Here is a 20300-nt window from a genome sequence, read left to right as displayed (position 1 = left end):
AGATGGGGTTTCACCATGTTGGCCAGGCTGGTCTCGAACTCCTGACCTCAAGTGATCCACCCAACTTGGCCTCCCAAAGTGTTGGCTGATGTAACCAATTTTGTTACATTTCAAACCAACTATACCAACTGTGTAGTTTTATTTAAAATAAGTTGAGAATTGAATGTTACAATGTTTATGAACATTTTACTTCTTAAAATAGGAAGTGCCATATTGCCCTGTTTTTGTTTTTTTTTTTTGAGACGGAGTTTCGCTCTTGCTACCCAGGTTGGAGTGCAATGGCGCGATCTCGGCTCACTGCAACCTCCGCCTCCTGGGTTCAGGCAATTCTCCTGCCTCAGCCTCCTGAGTAGCTGGGATTACAGGCACGTGCCACCATGCCCAGCTAATTTTTTGTATTAGTAGAGACGGGGTTTCACCATGTTGACCAGGATGGTCTCGATCTCTTGACCTCGTGATCCACCTGCCTCGGCCTCCCAAAGTGCTGGGATTACAGGCTTGAGCCATCGCGCCCGGCTTGCCCTGTTAAATAATTGTATTAATTTGCTTTCAGAATACTGGTTATTTTTGTAATTATTATTTTAAATTTCATTTCTTTATATGTGACAACCACCTTTTCATGTTAAAAGGCATTTATAGAGATATATGTTGTTTACACTCTTAATTTATATCATTTCAAATCCATTTATGACAATTATTTTACAGATTAGATTATAAAAACAGGATTTTATCAAATTGTTAAGAACCTTTATAGTTCCTTCCTCCCCTCTGCCCCAAAGGAGTCTCGCTCTGTCACCCAGTCTGGGGTGCAGTGCTACAATCTCGGCTCACTGCAATTCTGCCTCCTGAGTTCAAGCAATTAGCCTGCCTCAACCTCCCAAGTAGTTGGAACTATGGGCTCATGCCACTACACCCAGCTAATTTTGTATTTTTTAGTAGAGACGAGGTTTCACTATGTTAGTCAGGCTGGTCTCGAACTCCTAACCTCAGGTGATCCACCCGCCTCAGCTTCCCAAAGTGCTGGGATTACAGGCATGAGCCACCACACCTGGCCTATTGTTCTATTTTTTATTTTAAAGTTTTTTTTTTTTTTTGGAGATGGAGTTTCGCTCATTACCCAGGCTGGAGTGCAATGGCACTATCTCGGCTCACCACAACCTCCGCCTCCTGGGTTCAGGCAATTCTCCTGCCTCAGCCTCCTGAGTAGCTGGGATTACAGGCACGCGCCACCATGCCCAGCCAATTTTTTGTATTTTTAGTAGAGACGGGGTTTCACCATGTTAACCAGGATGGTCTCGATCTCTTGACCTCGTGATCCACCCACCTCAGCCTCCCAAAGTGCTGGGATTACAGGCGTGAGCCACCGCGCCCGGCCCCTATTTTAAGGTTTTTTTTAAAAAACTTTTTTTTTTCAGACGGAGTCTTGCTCTGTCTCCCAGGCTGGAGGGCAGTGGCACAATCTCAGCTCACTGCAACCTCCGCCTCCCAGGTTCAAGCAGTTCTCCTGCCTCAGCCTCCGGAGTAGCTGGGATTACAGGTGTGTGCCATTATGCCCGGCTAATTTTTTGTATTTTAGTAGAGACAGGGTTTCACCACGTAGGTCAGGATGGTTTCTATCTCCTGACCTCGTGATCTGCCCACCTTGGCCTCCCAAAGTGCTGGGATTACAGGCGTGAGCTACCACGCCCAGCTATTTTAATGTTTTATTATTTTTAGTTACCAGATTGACACTTGCTCATTAAATGAAGTGACAAAATGAAAAAAAAGTGTAATCTCCCCTTTTCTCTATTTTCAGTTCAAGCAATTCTTGTGCTTCAGCCTCCCAAGTAGATTGGATTACAGTCACCCGCCACCAAGACCGCCTAATTTTTGTATTTTTAGTAGAGATGGGGTTTCACCAGGCTGGTCTCGAATTCCTAACCTCCAGTGATTGGCCCACCTCAGGCCTCCCAAAGTGCTGGGATTACAGGAAGGAGCCACTGCGCCTGGCCATCCCATGAGTAACCATTTTACTAGTCTGATGTGTATCCCTTAACACAAACATACACAAGGTGTTTTGTTCGTTGCAAAAATATAATTACGCATAATATATGTAGCTCTGAAACTTTTTAATGTAATAATATTTTATGGCCATCCCTCCAGGTGTACATATAGTTCTAATCCACTTTTTCATAGCTATGTAATTTCCAGAGTATGAATGCACCAATTTATTCATTTCCTTATGTAGGAACATGCATGTAATTTCTAGTTTTTGTCACTACAAAGAATTCTACAAGAAATTAGTAGATACCACATTCACAGATGAGACTGTGAAGGTCAAAGGGTACATATGTGGGCCGGGTGGGGTGGCTCACGCCTGTAATCCCAGCACTTTGGGAGGTCAAGGCGGACGAATCACGAGGTCAAGAGATCGAGACCATCCTGGCCAACATGGTGAAACCCCGTCTCTACTAAAAATACAAAAAAATTAGCTGGGCGTGGTGGCGTGCACCTGTAGTCCCAGCTACTCGGCAGGCCAAGACAGGAGAATAGCTTGAACCCGGGAGGCAGAAGTTGTAGTTAGCCGAGGTCGCGCCACTGCACTCCAGCCTGACGCCTGGTGATGGAGTGAGACTCTTAAAAAAAAAAAAAAAAAGAGGTACATATGTGTACTTTTAATTTTAATATATATTACAAGATGACTTCACACACCACACTACCAGATAAAGGAGTGCCTGTTTCCCCACCTTCTTTGTTTGACAGGTGAAAACTGTTGTTCCTTTTAAAAGTGATAATCTTGACTAGTAGTGTGGTTAAGTATCCTTTCAAATGTTAATGACCAATTAGTTTTCCTTCTCTCGGGAAGAGCTCCTCATTGCCTTTTCTTTTGGTCAGTTGGTAGGGGCTCATTTCCTGTTGGGAATGTCTAATCCTTTGTGTAGCTAATCTTTTATTATTATTATTATTTTATTTTTTAAAGACGGAGTTTCACCATGTTGGTCAGGCTAGTCTTGAACTCCCGACCTCAGGTGATCCGCCCGCCTTGGCCTCCAAAGTGCTTGGATTACAGGCGTCAGCCACCACGCCCGGCCTGTGTAGCTAATCTTTACGACTATCTTCAGTCTATTTCTCTTTTGTTAACAGAGTCAAGAAAAAGGTTTTAAAAAATACAATCACACAGGTTTATATTTTACTTCAAGACATCTATCTGTATTGCTTTATAGTTCAAACCATACTACTTTGATTAGAGGCGGCTTTTTAGTAAATTTTGATTTGAAAAGGCAGACATTCCTTATTTTTCTACACTGTCTTGGTGCCACGCAGTTTTCATACTCGTTTCTTTGTAACATATTTTAAGCCATCGTTAAACGATTAGTCAGCTATAATTAACTTTAAGAAGAAACATTCATTTATACTTTTACTTTTGTCAGCCTTCTGGAGGCTAGTGTTACATCGAGAAATAAGGCCATCCCTGCCCACAAGCTATCCCAACCCTGATCAATGCCTCACTAGGGAATGAATCCAGTATGAAAACGATGCACAAAGACAGAACTCTGTTCGGCCTCCGTAGGAAGCTGAAATTGAGAAAGGAAACAGAGACAGTTGAAGACGGTCAATTAGCATTTCTTTAAAAACAAAACGGCCGGTGTAGAAGTTAGCAAGTTGGAGTGTGAAACGTAGGTTACCCTAGCTCTAACCTATGGCAGTCCCCAGAGCAGAGGCGGAGTCGTATGCCGGCCTCCCCCTCGCCGCCTCCGCAGTCTTTTTACTGGAAAACCACAGTAAAAGGCGGAAACCGTGGAGGGGTGATGCAAATCTTCCGGTCCGAGAGGTAGCTCGCTTCCGGTGAAGCCTCGAGGGGTAGGATCCTATCCCGCCCCAGCCGCCGCGCCTGAGGTTGTTCGTTGGTTGTTTGCATTCGAACTGCATTTCCCAGTAGGCCCTGGGGTTAGAGTGGCCGTAGCTGGAGTGGTGCCAGCCCGTCATGGATGACCGGAGCCAGCCTCCTGCCTTCCGTCTTCGGAGAGACCCACAGAGAGACCGGCTGCAGCCGTCCTGGACTCCCTCTGGCCCTGAGAGCTCCCTGGCTTGCCTCAAGCCTCGCCTTCTCAAGCGCAGACTTCGCGCTCCGAACGGGGAGACCAGGCTTCTGCACCGGAAACAAAGCACCGGTTGTGACGTCACAGCTGCAGAGCGCCTGGCCTCCCAGAAGGCACTGCGTCCCTGGCGACCTCCTTAACTGGCGGCGGCGCGCACGAATAGTCGCCGCGGCTTGTGAGGGCGCTCGGAAGGGCGAGGGGAGGGCCTAGCCGCACGCGCCTAGTTTTCCTGTGTCTCCCAGCGCCTGAGTCTCTGAGCCGTCCCAGCGAACGCTCAGGGTCTGCAGAGGCCCCAAGAGGTGAGGGGCCCTTTGAGGGCGGGAATCAGGCTGAGGCCGCCTCTGGGGAGCGGAGCGTGTCCGTTGCTGAGGGAGCAAGACTGGGTAGGGAGCCTGGTGAGCACCTCAGGCAGGGGCGCCCGCTGGGCTTAACGGTAAAGGTTTTCCTTGACCAGCGGAGAGGCCCCAGAATGAGCCTGGCCTGAAGGGCCCTAGTGGGATGTCGTCTGCCGCTCTCAGCAGAGCTTTGACGCCGAAGAGGAGTCGGCAGGCGGTGTGTGGACCCCTCCTTGGCCTTGCGTCTGCTCCCTGGGAGAGTCACCAATCGCCTCCGCCTCACAAAGGGCATCGGAGGGAGCTTCGGCCCGAGGGGTACAATATGGCCAGATTCAGTGACCAACGTAATTCTAGGCAGATGTCCTCGGTAGTGACCCCAGATTTCCTGTCTTCTAACCCGTTGCTCTTTCTCCAAGGCTGATTTAATCTCTTCCTAGTGGGTTTAATACACCGTATTTCTGTCTTTTCTTGCTTTCTCCTTTTATTTTCTTTCCCTTCCCTGACTTCCTTTCTCCTTTCCTTGGTCTTTTCTTTTTTTAGAGTCACGGTCTTGCTCTGTCACTCAGGCTGGAGTGCACTGGCACGATCACAGCTCACTGCATCCTCGATCTTCTGGGCTCAAGCAATCATCCCACCTTCCGAGTAGCTGGGACAACAGGCTTCCGTCGCCATGCCCAGCTAATTTTTATATACAGATACATGTAAAAAAAAAAAAAAAAAAAAAAAACAGAGAGAGAGAGAGAGTGCGTGTGTGTGTGTGCGCGCGCGCGCGCTAGGGTCTTGCTGTGTTGCGCGGGCTGGTCTTGAACTCTTGGGCTCAAGCGATCCACCTGCCAGGGCCTTCCAAAGTGCTGGGATTACAGGCGTGAGCCACTGGTGCCCGACCACACTTTGTATTTCTCAGGAGGCTGGACCTTGGCCTTCTCCCCGCCACCTTTACTCCCTTCCCTTTGGCCCTTGAGGTTTGCACAGTCTCTGATTTTCATTCTCAGGATCTTCCTTTCACATTTTCCTAAGCATGGCCTGTTCATATACTGCATTTCAGTTATGATTTCCCTCCCCCAGCTGTTGTTTTCTTTAGATCTCCTGTAGCCTTACTACCCATGCCAGGTATTGGAGTGCAGTCATGTCCTCCTTGGTCTTATGGGTAATCCCTGGTTTCTCTGTCTACAGCTTGGCTCTTTAGCAGGTTTCTTCCAGTAAGAGGTAGCTCTGGAGGCCCCGAGAATCGAGTGTGGTGTGTGTTTGCAAGGCATGATGGCTGCAAAAGTGGTTCCTATACCCCTAAAGCCAAAGCAGTCATTTATACTGAGAGTTCCACCAGACTCCAAGCTGGGCCAAGACCTACGTCGGGATACCACTAATGGGCCCAAGACCATCCACCAGCTAGTGCTGGAGCACTTCCTCACCTTCTTGCCCAAGCCAAGCCTGGTCCAGCCCAGTCAGAAAGTCAAGGAGACCTTGGTTATTATGAAAGATGTGAGCTCAAGACTTCAGAACAGAGGTGAGAAGCTTATGCTTGTTTCACTGGAAGAGAAGGAAGAGGTACTACTGGGGTCTGAGATAAGCTCCTGTGTTAGTAATGAATTGAAGTTACGATGGTGTATATTGGAAAAGGAGTCTCTACTGTTGGAAAGAGGAAGTACTTCTCAAGTGCTGGTTGTGGGTAAAGCCACAGAATAAACAGTGTGCGTCTTTCTATAGTGTCAGTTTTACCCAAACATTCTGGGGGAAATGTCTTTTTAGGATAAATCAGATGAATTATTGAGTTAGGTGTATGTGGAATTTTAGAAATTTTGTGCTTTTTCTGGGCATCTTCACATTTTGCATTGCCTCAAGCTCTCCTTTAGTAATACTCTGTGGGAAATTTTGAAAGGTGCTTAGAGAAGTCGTTCTTTTCAAAATAGGGAGATGCCATAGGTTTAAGACAGTGGAGTTTATGGCTTGAACTCTGTAAGGGCTCACAGGAATAGAAAAGGCCATGAGTTACCTGTCAAAGGAATGAGGACAGCATGGCCTCAAGGTATGGGGGGGTCTCTGTGTTAGAGTCATGGAGTTTTTTCACTAACTACACCTTCCTCTATCCCCAGTGCATCCTCATCCCTTGGTGAATCTTCTGCCCAAAGGAATCCAACAAAAACAAGAGACAGTGTCTCTGTGTTTGAAAGCTAACCCTGAGGTGGGTTTGGTTTTCCCATTCACTTCCTGAATGCGTCACCTTCTGTGTTTGGACAACCTCTGTAAAAATATGCAATATTAGGACTTGGCCCTCTTGAGTGTTTTCCTTTTGCTTTTTCCTCGAGCCCTTCTTACCCTGGCTGTCCGGTTTGTGTTGCACCTGTGTAGGATTTATAGATCCTTCTTGCCATTCCTTCCCTTGATCTTTGTGTGTCAGCTCTTCTTACCATTAGGGATGTCAGTGAACCTCAGTTACTAAGATGAAAGGGGCCTCTTGCTCTTTCAGGAGCTGGTGGTCTTTGAGGATTTGAATGTATTTCACTGCCAGGAAGAATGTGTGAGCCTGGATCCTACTCAACAACTCACCTCAGAGAAGGAAGATGACAGCAGTGTCGGCGAGATGATGTTACTGGGTAAGAAATCACAGCCTTAAAAAAAAAAAAAAAGAAAGAAAGAAATCACAGCCTTTGTGTGTTCAGGTTGTACGCTTTGGGAAAAGCATGTCCTTTATCTGTTCAGCTTTGGGGGTTGGTTTGCATCTGCTAAGCGTATGTGCGCACACACACATTCTATTTTACTTTTGTTTTATTCAATGTGGCAGAGCCTTGCCACAGGGCTACAGCTGTGGGTAACCATTTTCCCTGTATCTTGGGGGCAGTGAGGAGAGAGGCAGGCAAAACCTGCAGACATAGAAACTATGGGCAGACTGTTCTGAACCCATTTTCTGGACTCTATTCTTTTTTTTTTTTTTTTTTTTTGAGACAGAGTTTCGCTCTTGTTACCCAGGCTGGAGTGCAATGGCGCGATCTCGGCTCACCGCAACCTCCGCCTCCTGGGTTCAAGCAATTCTCCTGCCTCAGCCTCCTGAGTAGCTGGGATTACAGGCACGCACTACCATGCCCAGCTAATTTTTTGTATTTTTAGTAGAGACGGGGTTTCACCATGTTGACCAGGATGGTCTCGATTTCTTGACCTCGTGATCCACCCGCCTCGGCCTCCCAAAGTGCTGGGATTACAGGCGTGAGCCACTGCTCCCGGCCCTCTGGACCCTATTCTAACAAAAAATATATTTGAATGTTTTTGTTGAACACATGACTAACTCTTTTAATCCCTCTCCCCTTTTTGATGTTCAATAGATGTGAAGACTACTATCCTAAGTGAAAATATATTCAGTTTTTGATGAAAATTGTCTAACACTTAATGAGCACTTATATGATGTTACATGCTAGGCACTAATCCAAATGTTTTTCTTGTGTTTATTGTCTCATGTACTTCTCACAGTGTACTGAGTGGTACAGAAATTACTGCCACCTTACAGAACTGAGGCAGAGGGAGTTACAAAATTTGCTAACAGTTCCACAGTTGTAAGCATTGGAGCAGGGACTCGGAATGTGACATCAGAATTTGCAGTCATGGCCCAGGACTGTACTGCCTCCTGGATGCATTTCTCATAATTTTGTGGGTGAATTCCATATATGGTTGGTGAATGGGGCATTCTTTATTTGTCCTCATTTCCCAGTAATAGTTAACAAGTATCCCAGTGCTATGTATGAACTGATCAGGCAGCAGCCTCTCTATAATCTGCTTAGAGATGCTTCACCTCTTCTCTCAAATGCTGCAGCCCTAGAAGCAGAGGCCTTCACAAATATCTTTACTGAGTGCCTGACACTTTTTACTTTGCCTTCAGGGCTGTTTGAAGGGCTGATGAAGTTGTACAGAGAATAGGTTTTAGGAGTTGCCTGGGGTGACAAAAATCCATTATGACTGTCAAATTCTTAGCTTTAATATTCCATATGGTCAGAAGTCGTGGTATGTAACGAGTCTAGTTAATTTCTCACATGTTGCTCTATATAATACCGTCTTTATTTTAGAGAAAAGTATAAAAAGATCAAATTTATTATACTGAGTTTTTCCTGAGTCTTGGGCAGAGCTAGCATTTATTTTGGGTGACTAGTTAGTGGATATATTGCGTTCAGGATCACTTTGACTATGCACTTCGGGCCCCTAAGACTCAGTTCTCACCCTGTATTTCCCCCTTCCTCCACCCTATACCCTGAAGCTGATGGCTTAAGCTTAGTCATTTACCAGCGTTTCATACTTGTTTTTTCCTAAGGCAGGATTGGGTTCTGGAATTGCATTCATTAGGTTACAAAGATGCTGTAACCATTTCTGCCTTTCATAACCTTCCAATTTGATTTGTAAGATAAGTCTTTAAAAGCTAAGCAATGTGAAGTTTTTATAGGTATAATAAGCTATCACAAGACTGAGGCAAGATATGGAACCAGGGGCAGAGTTGGGAAGAAGATGAAATAGATTTTAGATGAGATTGAATCCATGATAGGAAATAAAATGGGATTATCCTTCAAATATTTGGTAATTAAGGATTGGAGCTCACATATAAGGATATAGAGGGGATTGGGGAGCCATCAGTTTATAGGTGATGATAATTGAAACAGTAACATTTAACCAATTTTTGCAAAGGAAAAACTATAATGGATTCAACATTGTGGTGACTGGAATCAAAGGAGAATCCTTAATATAGGGGAACAGCAAATGTGTGTGTTGGCCAAATGAACCACCTAAAAATAAGAAAAAAGATAGAATACTTAAATGATTCTCAGTAAGATAATTCTTATTGTAGCTACTGTGCGCTGTGATAGAAGAATACATCTTTTAAAGATTGAAGAAAATTGACTAAATACTGGGCATCAAGGAAAGACTCGGATTCCATAGAAGTAATGAAGTAGGATATGTCACATTGTAGTACAACTAGAAATTAATAATAAAAATCAGTAAATTAAAGTTCCTCTACCTGGAAAATTTAAAACTCTTTAGCAACTGTCTTAGTCCATTTTGTGCTGCTGTAAAGGAATATCTGAGGCTGGGTAATTTATAAAGAGGTTTATTTGGCTCATGGTTTTTTGTAGGATACACAAGAAGCATGGCATCAGTGTCTGCTTCTGGTGAGGGCTTCAAGAAGCTTCTATTCATGGTGGAAGGAGAGCAGATTTCACATGGCAAGAGAGGAAGGAAGAGAGTAGAAAGGTACCAGGCTCTTTTAAACAGTCACATCTTAAGTGAAGTAAGAGTGAGAAATCACTTAATATCTTGAGGTTGTCCCCATTCATGAGGGATCTACCACCATGATGAAAACACCTCCCACTAGGCCCCCACCTCCATCATTGGGGATCAGATTTCTTCTTTTTTTTTTCTTTTTTTTTGAGATGGAGTTTCACTCTTGTTTGAATTTGGAAGTTTCTTTCTTTTTCTATATCTGGAAATTTTCCTAGCATTTGAATTGTATAATTGTTAAAAGTTTAGAAGGATTTTCTGTGAAACTGTCTGAGGTTGGTGCTTTTCTTGGGTAGGTGGCTAGTCTTTTTTGATAATTTCTATTTTCTCTATGGAAATTGGTTCATTTTTGTTTAAATCTTACTGTTTTTTTTTTCTATTTTTAACTCATTACTTTATTACTTTCTAATTTGTATTAATACTTTTTTTTTTTTTTTAATTTTTAGTAGAGACAGACTTTTGCTTTCTTGGCCAGGCTAATCTTGAACCCCTGACTTCAGGTGATCCACCCACCTTGGCCTCTCAGAGTGCTAGGATTGCAGGCATGAGGCACTGTGCCTGGCCAATACCTTCATACTTTTAAATTTATTGTATTGTTTTTCTAACTTTGAATCAGAGGCTTTATTCTCATTTTTCTAAATTAATACATGTTTTTACAGCCGTGAACTGTCTTCACTTTAGGTTATACCATAGATTCTGATATACAGTTGTCCTTCATTTTCATGGGGGATTAGTTCCAGGACCCGTGCTCAGATACCAAAATCCATGGATGCTCAAATTCATTATATAAAATGGTGTAGCATTTACATATAATCCACACATATCCCACCATATATATTATTTCTAGATGACTTATAATACCTAATACAAAGCAAATGCTGCATAAATATTTGTTATACTACATTATTTAGGGAATGACAAAAAAATATGTACAGACACAACCATCCTTTTTGTTTTCTCAAATATTTTCGATCCTTGGTTGGTTGAATCCTGAGATGTGGAACCCGTGAATATGGAGGACTGTATAGTGTTTTCTAGGAAAAAAATATGCAATTTTAGTTTGTCTTTACCCCTCTGACCCAAGGTTGTTGATATAGTTTGGATATTTGTCCCTGCCAAATCTCATGTTGAAATCTGAGTGGCTCATGCCTGTAATGCCAGCACTTTGGGAGGTCGAGGCAGGCAGATCACTTGAGATCGGGAGTTTGAGACCAGGCTGGCCAATACAGCAAAACACCATCGGTACTAAAACAAAAATACAAAAGTTAGCTGGGTGCAGTGGCTGATGCCTCCAATCCCAGTTACTCAGAAGGCTGAGGTAGGAGAATTGCTTGAACCTGGGAGGTGGACATTGCAGTGAGCTGAGATTGCACCATTGTACTCCAGCCTGGGGGACAGAGTGAGACTCTATCTAAAAAAAAAAAAAAAAAAAATTTTTTAATAGAAGAAATAATACAAATCTATTAATATTTCTTATATATAAAGGAGAAAAATCCTTTGTTTACTTGTATAATTACTGAAAAAATACTTGACCAAATTCCAACCCCTCCTTTATAAGAATATTTAACAAAATAGTAACGGATACTTCCTTAGTAGGCAGGATAGAGCAATCTGACTGGGCACAGTGGCTCACGCCTATAATCCCAGCACTTTGGGAGGCCGAGGCAGGTGAATCATGAGGTCAGGACATCGAGACCATCCTGGGTAACACGGTGAAACCCTGTTTCTACTAAAAATGCAAAAAAATTAGCTGAGCGCAGTGGTATGTACCTGTAGTCCCATGCACCTATAGTCCAGCTGAGGCAGGATAATTACTTGAACCTGGGAGGCGGAGGTTGCAGTGAGCCAAGACCATGACATTGCACTCCATCCTGGGCGACAGAGTGAGACTCTGTCTCAAAAAAAAAAAAAAAAGATGATTCCTTTATAACCATGGGATAAGAAGGTTTTTGTAATTAACACCCAAAAGCCAGAAGCCTTGAAAGAAAGAATTAACAGATCACAATACATAAAAAAAGGCTGGGCATGGTGGCTCATGCCTATAATCATAGCACTTAGGGAAGGGTGAGGCAGGCGGATCTCCTGAAGTCAGGAGTTCGAGACTAGCCTGACCAACATGGTGAAAACCCTGTCTCTACTAAAAATACGAAAATGAGCCAGGTGTGGTGGTGTGCGCTTGTAGTCCCAGCTACTCAGGCGGCTGAGGCAGGAGAATTGCTCAAACTGGGAAGGTGGAGGTTGCAGTGGGTGGAGGTTGCAGTGAGCCGAGGTCACATGCCACTGCACTCTAGCATGGGTGACAGAGCAAAACTTTGTCTCAAAACAAACAAACATACATAAAAATAAAAGGCTTCTGGGCTGGGCTAAAGGTAGTGAGTTATTTCATTTGATTGCTTACAGTTATGTATGAGACACCTTGTTCTGCTCTCCCTCTTCTAACTGCTGCACCTGATTAGTCTTTAAAAAAAGAAACACAGCTTCTGCATGGTAAAATAAGAAATATATAAGCAAATGCACAATAAACTGGGGGAAATGTTTGTAACTCATCAGGCAAAAGCCTGGTTTTCCTAATTTATAAACAGCTCTTAGAAATAGGGAAGAGAAAGACCAGCAGATCCTCTAAGAAACACAATTTATGGCTGGGTGCAGTGGCTCACGCCTGTAATCCTAGCACTTTGGGAGGCCGAGGTGGGTGGATCACCTGAGGTCAGGAGTTCAAGACCAGCCTGGCCATCATGGTGAAACCCCATCTTTAAAAAAAAAAAAATTAAAAAAAAAAAAAAAGAACACAATTTACCCTTAAACCATGTGAAAAGATGACCAGCCCTACTCATAATTAGAAGTACAAATTAAGCCAGACACAGTGGCTTACACCTCTAATCCTAGCACTTTGGGAGGCTGAGGCCAGTGGATCACCTGAGGTCAGGAGTTAAAGACCAGCCTGACCAACATGGCAAAACCCTGTCTCTACTAAAAATACAAAAATAAGCTGGGTGTGGTGGTGCAGGCCTGTAATCCCAGCTACTTGGGAGGCTGAGAAAGGAGAATCTCTTGAATCCCGGTGGCGGTCTCAGTGAGCCGAGATTGCGCCACTGCACTCCAGCCTGCGTGATGGGAGTGAAACTCCATCTCAAAAAAAAAAAAAAAGTGCAAATTAAACCTCCAGGGAGGTTTAATTAATAACATTTTTTCTCTCTCTCATATTTATAGAAATAAAAACGCATTGATGATGAAGTTGTTGGGAAACAGGTATATTGCTGGTGTGTGTACAAAATGGTACAGTCCCTGTATAAGGGTAAATGCACCTGTAACTACCTCTCTTATCCTTTTTTCCAGCAGTTCAGTTCTGGGAATCTGACCTACAGATATAGCAGCAGAACACATTCAAAATTATATAGAAACAAGATTATTCACTGTGGTATTGTTTGTAAAAACGCAAGGTTGGAAGAAATCCAAGTGTCTTTCTGTAGGGAACTGGTTGAAGATGGTGTGTCCATACATGATAACAGAATCATCTCTATGTACTGGGATATAATGCTTAGAAGAAAGCAAGTAGCAGAAATACATGTATAGTATGTTACCTTTTATGTAAGGAATGGAAAGTATTGCCTAAAAATACAGTGGCAGAATAAACATAAATCCTGGAATATGGCTAGATGTGGTGGCTCACTGCTATAATCCTAGCACTTTCAGAGGCAGAGTCAGGAGGATTGTTTAAGGCCAGGAGTTTGAAACCAGCCTGGTCATCATAGTGAGACCCCCCCTTCTCTACAAAAGAAAAATTTTAGAAATTAGCCAGGTCTGGTGGCACATGCTTGTCATCCCAGCTGCTTGGGAGGCTGAGGTAGTAGTATGGCTTAAGCTGAGAGGTTGAAGCTGCAGGGAGCTGTGATGGCACCACTGCACTCTAGCCTGCACAACAGAACAAGACCTTGTCTCACAAAGAAAACAAAAAAACTGGGGTTGATGTATCAGAAAATAATGGGTCATTGTAATAGCTACTAATATTAAGAATTCATTCTTTGGCTGGGTGCAGTGGTTCACACCTGTAATCCTAGCACTTTGGGAGGCCAAGGTGAAAGGATCATTTGAGTCCAGGAGTTGGAGACCAGCCTGGGAGACCCTATCTCTATAAAAAATGGAAAAATAAGCCAAGCATGGTAGTCTGTGTATGTGGTCCCAGCTACATGGGAGGCTGTGATGTGAGGATCACTTGAACCCAGGAGGCAGAGGTTGCAGTGAGCTGAGATTACACCAGTGCACTCCAGACTGGGTGACAGCAAGATCGTGTTTCAAAAAAAAAAAAAGAAAAGAAAAGCAAATTCAATCTTTGCTTGAAAATTGCTGAGACAGTAAATCCTAAATGTTCTCACCAAAACAATAAGTGATGGCACCATTACACTCCACCTGGGTCACAGGAAGACCCTGTCTCTAAAAGAAAACAAACAAAAACTGAGGTTGATCTATCAGGAAAAGTTGGTCATTGTCAAACCTACTAACATGAAGAATTCCCACAAATATTTTATATGAGTATAAATATAAAATTATATTAATTTTAAGAAGCTAAATACCTGTTTTCAGGGGAATTTACTGAAACTCAGATGTCTCCTTTTCTTGAAAGTGTCATATAGCTCAACTGTGTGTAAAGATAATGTGAACATTTCAAAATAGGACAAAAGTGAGATTGTTATAAATAGGGTGGGATAAGTACATCATAATTTAGAAGAAATTTCATTTCAGTCTGTGTTACAGAGTTAAACTCCAAATATCTTAGAGTTAACTATTAAAATAAATCATAGAAGAGTGGTCAGAAAACAGGGCAGAACTTTGTCAGATCTTGTGAGACTTATTTTTTTTTTTCTGGTTTTAAGTTTGTTAGAGAGGAAGACTTCAGTTAAAAATTATTCAAACAAGAAATGATTGACAAAGATTTACATTTATAACAGTCTTAACCCAATAGATTATTTTACATAATCAAAATGCAAAGTAAAACTACAATGAGAAACCATTTTATACCTATTAAATATTTTTTTATTTTGTTTGTTTTTTCTTATTACCTATTAAATATTTTAACTTTTAATGGTGAAACATAAAAACAAAAAAAAAATAGAAAAAAAATTTAATGCTGGCATGATTAGGTAAAGTGGACACTCACATGATGATGGTTGAATTCAAATTAGTAGAGCTGCTTTGGAAAGCAGAATGGTAGTTCATGTCAAAAGGTATGGTAAAAATTGGCATATCCTTTGACCTAGTGTTTTCATTATCCTAAGGGAGTGGTTAAAAAGAGTAATTAAGGCTGAATGTGGTGGTTTAAACCAGTAATCCCCAGCACTTTGGGAAGATTGCATGAGTACACAGGTTCAAAACCAGCCTGAGCAACATAGCAAGACCCTATTTCTGAAAAAAAAAGTAAAATAAAAAAAATTTCTTAAAAATCTATTGGTGTGAAACTGCTAAATCCAATAGAAATTCCTACTCCAGTTTTAGGTTCAGCCCCGTGTCTTGGTGGTTGATTGGAACCCTTTACTCTCAGTAGTCCAGAATTGAGGGGTCCCTTGTCACACAAGTATGTTCACAGCATGCTTGTATTTCACTTTGTTACCTAGTCTTTAAAATCTGTTTACACTGACTTTTCTGAAGTATAATAGAAAAAGCCTACCAATCATAAATATAAATATATAGCTGAAGTTTTTACAAAATGTACACCATCTAATCACCATCCAAAATGGACTTTTCTTAGCATCCCAGAAATCCCTCTTGTGCCCTGTGCCTTCCCTTTCTACCCAAAGAGAAACACTGCTGGCTTGTAATCCCAAAGCTTCATTTATTAGTTGTTAGTAATCTCTTAACAGAGTTTCATTCTTGTCGCCCAGGCTGGAGTGCAGTGGTGCAGTCTTGGTGCACTGCAGTCTCCGCCTCCCAGCTTCAGGTGGTTTTCCTGCCTCAGCCTCCTGAGTAGCTGGGATTATAGGCATTTGCCATCACTCCTGGCTAATTTTGTATTTTTAGTAGATACAGGATTTCTCAATGTTGGTCAAACTGCTTTTGAACTCCCAGCCTCAGGTGGTCTGCCTGCCTCAGCCTCCCAAAATGCTGGGATTACAGGTGTGAGCCACCAGGCCTGGCCAATAATAAACTTTTGTATTAATGTGCAGTGCCCTCTTTAATTTTGGTTATTTGAATTGTTCCCATTTTCTCATTGTAAGGCATTATAATATTATTTAGTGCTGTAATATTGTGATAATTTCTTTTTTAATCTTTTTTTTAGTGTTTTTTTCCTCTCTTTTTTTTTTTTAGAGATAGGGTCTTGCTATGTTACCCCAGGCTGGGGTGCAGTGGCTCTTCACAGGCGTGATCCCACTACTGATTGGCACAGGAGTTTCGACCTGCTCCATTTCTGACCTAGGCCGGTTCTCCCCTCCTTAGGCAACCTGGTGGTCTCCTGCTCTCAGGAAGTCACCATGTCGATGCTGAAATTAGCGCAGACACCTGATCGGCGTAGCACACTACAGCCCAGAACTCCTGGGCTCAGGTGATCCTCCCACCTCAGCCTCCCGAGTAGCTGGGACTACAGGCATGCGCCACTGCGCCTGGCCTTTTTAAAAATTTTATTATACTTTAAGTTCTGGAGTACATGTGCAGATCTTGCAGGATTGTTACATAGGTATACACATGACATGGTGGCTTGCTGCCTCCATCCTCCCATCACCTACTTTAGGTATTTATCCTAATGTTATCCATCCTTAGTGTCTCCACCCGCTGCTGTCCCTCCCCTAGCCCCCAACCCCCTAACAGACCCCAGTGTGTGATATCATAATTTCTAATATAGTCAAAACCTACAAGCAGTTTATCTTAAGCTTTAGTTACCAGACTCTTCAAGATGACAAGTGGTGCCCTTTATAGATTTATGGTCTTCATCCCTAGTCCTTAGCTGAGTGCTCTACAGAGTATAAGATGAATATGAACTTGTCAGGTAATTAGCACCTGTGAAGAGAACAAACATATGAAGTCTTTAAGTGAAATCACACTCATTTTACTTATTTAATGTGTGCTTGCATTGTGGTAGATGGAAATAAGTGTGGAAAAGGAGTGTGACAGCAGTATCTGCTACTCCTCCGATTGACTTTCAAGATGGCTGTGTCATGAGAAACCTGATTTGTTTTTTCATGCCTGGTGTCATATCCTTCAGAAGTTATTAAATTTTTTCTTTGTTTCAACAGTCAATGGCAGTAATCCTGAAGGTGAAGATTCTGAGAAGGAATCTATAGAAAATGAAGATTATAGAAAAAAGTCTTCAGATGATGAAATAGATTCTTCATTGGTCTCTCAGCAGCCTCTAGATAACCAGGAAAAGGAAAGACTAAATACATTCATTCAACAGAAAAGGAAAATGAGAAATCTGTTAGTTACCATTGAGAATGATACTCCCCTAGAGGAACTCTCAAAATATGTAGATGTCAGTATTATTGCACTTACTCGAAATCAGAAGACAAGGAGATGGTACACTTGTCCACTGTGTGGGAAACAGTATAATGAAAGTTCTTACCTTATTTCCCACCAGAGGACTCACACTGGAGAAAAACTTTATGACTGTAGTCACTGTGGGAAAAGCTTCAATCATAAAACAAATCTCAATAAACATGAACGGATTCATACAGGAGAGAAACCTTATTCCTGTTCTCATTGTGGGAAAAATTTTCGTCAGAATTCTCATCGGAGTCGTCACGAAGGACTCCATATAAGGGAGAAGATATTTAAGTGTCCAGAATGTGGGAAAACCTTCCCAAAGAATGAGGAATTTGTGCTTCATCTGCAGACTCATGAGGCTGAGAGACCATATGGTTGCAAAAAATGTGGGAGAAGATTTGGTCGGCTGTCAAACTGTACCCGGCATGAGAAAATCCACTCAGGCTGTAAAATCCGAAAGCAGAAGTAATACTGGGAAAGGTTTGATGGTGCTTCCTCAACCTGAGAGCTTTCATAATGAATTCTGAATTCCCAAGCTGCCTAAAAAGATTAATATGTAGGCTGGGCTCTGTGGCTCACACCTGTAATCCCAACACTTTGGGAGGCTGAGATGGGTGAATTACAAGGTTAGGAATTTGAGACCAGCCTGACCAACAAGTTGAAACCATGTCTCTACTAAAAACACAAAAAGCTGGGCGTGGTGGCATGCACCTTAATCCTAGCTACTTAGGAGGCTGAGGCAGGATAATCGCTTGAATCCAGGAGGCAGAGGTTGCAGTGAGCCAAAATCATGCCACTGCACTCCTGCCTGGGTGACCCAGTGAGACTCCATCTCAAAGAAAAAATAACAATATGTGAAAAACTCATTATAGCCAAAATTGGATAAATGCCGGTCTTGGCTAAAACCTCAAATTGTTAGAAAATTCACAGGGAAGAATACATTTTCAAGGGCTATACCTCAGGAGCCACACTTTCTGGACTAAGGAGCTTTCCTTTATGAAGTTATATGGCAATGTACAGGTTACAGATCCCTTTCCCAAGAAAGACTTTGAAGATGAATCTGGAGGCTGCTTACTTGCGAGACAGAGTGACTCATGTCTATTGTAAGTATATCCATTTTCCCCCCACATGGGGATTCATACTTGAGAAATAGTGCAAAGGTTCTTATCTGGAACTATGTTCTCATGAAAGAACCAAACTACTGGCTTGTTGAGCCAACAGCTTCTAATAGCAATTCATAGAACCCTCTAAGAACACCTGTTTAATTCTTGAGTGTTGAATTGTTTACTTTGGAATATAGGAAAACTACAGCAATTGAATGTCAGACTGTCAGTTGGATGTGATCTAAACTTGCAATCAGTTTCAATAACATTTGCAATTTGTGATAAAATTGACTTTTACAGATTCCTTTTTACAACATAAGTGTCTACTGTTTTTACTCTATTTTGTTCAGCTGTTGATCTCTCCAACAGCTGTTTCATGCCTCTCTCTCGCCAAAATAAGTTTGGATTACTCAGGCAGGGCCATCCAGTCCCACCACTAGAAAAGCTGTTCAGAATCTTGTTCCTTTCTTGAGCCCAGATCTCATGTGCTAGGAAGGAAACCCCAAGACCCATAGAGGAGGGGTCAACCTGGAGGCAGGAAAAGTTGGCTTAGATCTATGTCTCATCAATAACCTTACCATATTCTTAGGTCCTCTCTACACCATCATCAGACCTTTGGTGATGGGGTGGTCACTACCTCACAAGCCAAAGTGGTGTGTGTGTGTATATATATTTTTTTGAGATGGAGTTTCATGTTCTAAGATGATCGTTGTAGTTGATGGACAAAAAAAAAAGAGAGATGGAGTTTCACTGTTGTTGCCCAGGCTGGAGTGCAGTGGCCTGATTTCGGCTCACTGCAGCCTCTGCCTCCCGGATTCCAGCGATAGGCTTCAGCCTCCCAAGTAGCTGGGATTACAGGCATGTGCCACCACGCCCAGCTAATTTTGTGTTTTTTAGTAGAAACAGGGTTTCTTCATGTTGGTGAGGCTGGTCTCGAACTCCCGACATCAGGTGATCCACCTCAGCCTCCCAAAGTGCTGGGATTACAGGTGTGAGCCACTGCACCTGGCCCAAAGTGTCATATATTTAGAAATTACGTCTCTAGTGGTTAGCTCACATTGCCCCTCGAGAGATAGGATTCCAGGTGTCTTCATTATAGTGGGTATTCATTGTCTTCAGTCTCTTCATATCCTGACCTTCCTGTCCTCTCTGCCTAGAAGCAAGGCCAGTGGTGCAATTTAGGGATTCTTGACCAGTTTTGCTTACTTAAGGTTTCCAAAAGTTTCACATTGGTATTTTGATTGGAATGAAGAAATCCTATAAACTATTTGGGAAAAATTATAGTGTTTGTTTCCATCTAGAAACATGCCTTTGTATTTATGAGAGTGTGATATTCCTGTGAAAATTTTTCTAATTTTCTTCACTTAAGGTTTTACAAAATTTTGTTACTGTAAGTAGTTTTTTTCATTATATTTCTATAATTGATTATTGTTACATAGGAAAGTTATTTTTAATTATATATTTGTGTAGCTAGTCACCTCACTGAATGTTCTTAATTTTCAATAGTTTCTTGGTTTAGCTCTGTTACAACTTTTGGTAAAATGACACCATTTACAAATAATAGTTTTGTTTCTTGCCTTCTGCCTATCGAATTTTTTTTTGTTTTGTTTGTTATTGACATGTAATTCTGAGGTTTGTTGTTTTGGTACAAAGCATTCTGAAGGACATTTTATGATACAGTTCAGTCCTGAATCATAATTTAAAAACAACAGGCCGGGCACAGTGGCTAATGCCTGTAATCTCAGCACTTTGGGAGGCTGAGGTGGGTGGATCACCTGAAGTCAGGAGTTGGAGACCAGCCTGACCAACATGGCAAAACCCTGTCTCTACTAAAAAAATTAAAAAATTAGCTGGGTGTGGTGGTGGGCACCTGTAATCCCAGCTATTTGGGAGGCTGAGGCAGGAGAATTGCTTGAACCTGGGAGGTGAAGGTTACAGTGAGCCGAAATTACGCCATTGCACTCCAGCCTGGGCAACAAGAGTGAAACTCCATCTCAAAAAACAACAACACCCTCCATGACAGTGGAAGGCCACAAAAACTGTCCTTTACTGGCTTTATATTT

General features: G+C 42.4%; 1 protein-coding gene across 2 annotated transcripts; it reads left to right on the top strand.

Moving 5' to 3' along the window:
- Positions 1 to 4271: 4271 nt before the first annotated feature.
- ZNF200 (zinc finger protein 200) lies at positions 4272 to 19814 on the top strand. 2 transcript variants are annotated; one of them, XM_012441740.3, is made up of 5 exons: positions 4272 to 4378; positions 5588 to 5918; positions 6505 to 6593; positions 6879 to 7005; positions 16888 to 19814. In XM_012441740.3, exons 2-5 carry the CDS (start codon positions 5669 to 5671, stop codon positions 17601 to 17603), a joined length of 1182 nt encoding a protein of 393 aa, XP_012297163.1. In that variant the 5' UTR covers positions 4272 to 4378; positions 5588 to 5668; the 3' UTR covers positions 17604 to 19814. The 2 variants fall into 2 exon arrangements, with proteins under 2 accessions (XP_012297163.1, XP_064218443.1); XM_064362373.1 differs by having other exon boundaries at positions 4955 to 5918.
- Positions 19815 to 20300: the final 486 nt, after the last annotated feature.

The sequence above is a fragment of the Aotus nancymaae genome, unplaced genomic scaffold, assembly GCF_030222135.1.
Source record: "Aotus nancymaae isolate 86718 unplaced genomic scaffold, 86718_ANA_hifiasm-v0.15.2.pri h1tg000049l, whole genome shotgun sequence".
Lineage (NCBI taxonomy): Eukaryota > Metazoa > Chordata > Mammalia > Primates > Aotidae > Aotus > Aotus nancymaae.
Note: the sequence above shows the minus strand (reverse complement) of the source record. Positions and strands in the feature narration are given on the sequence as shown.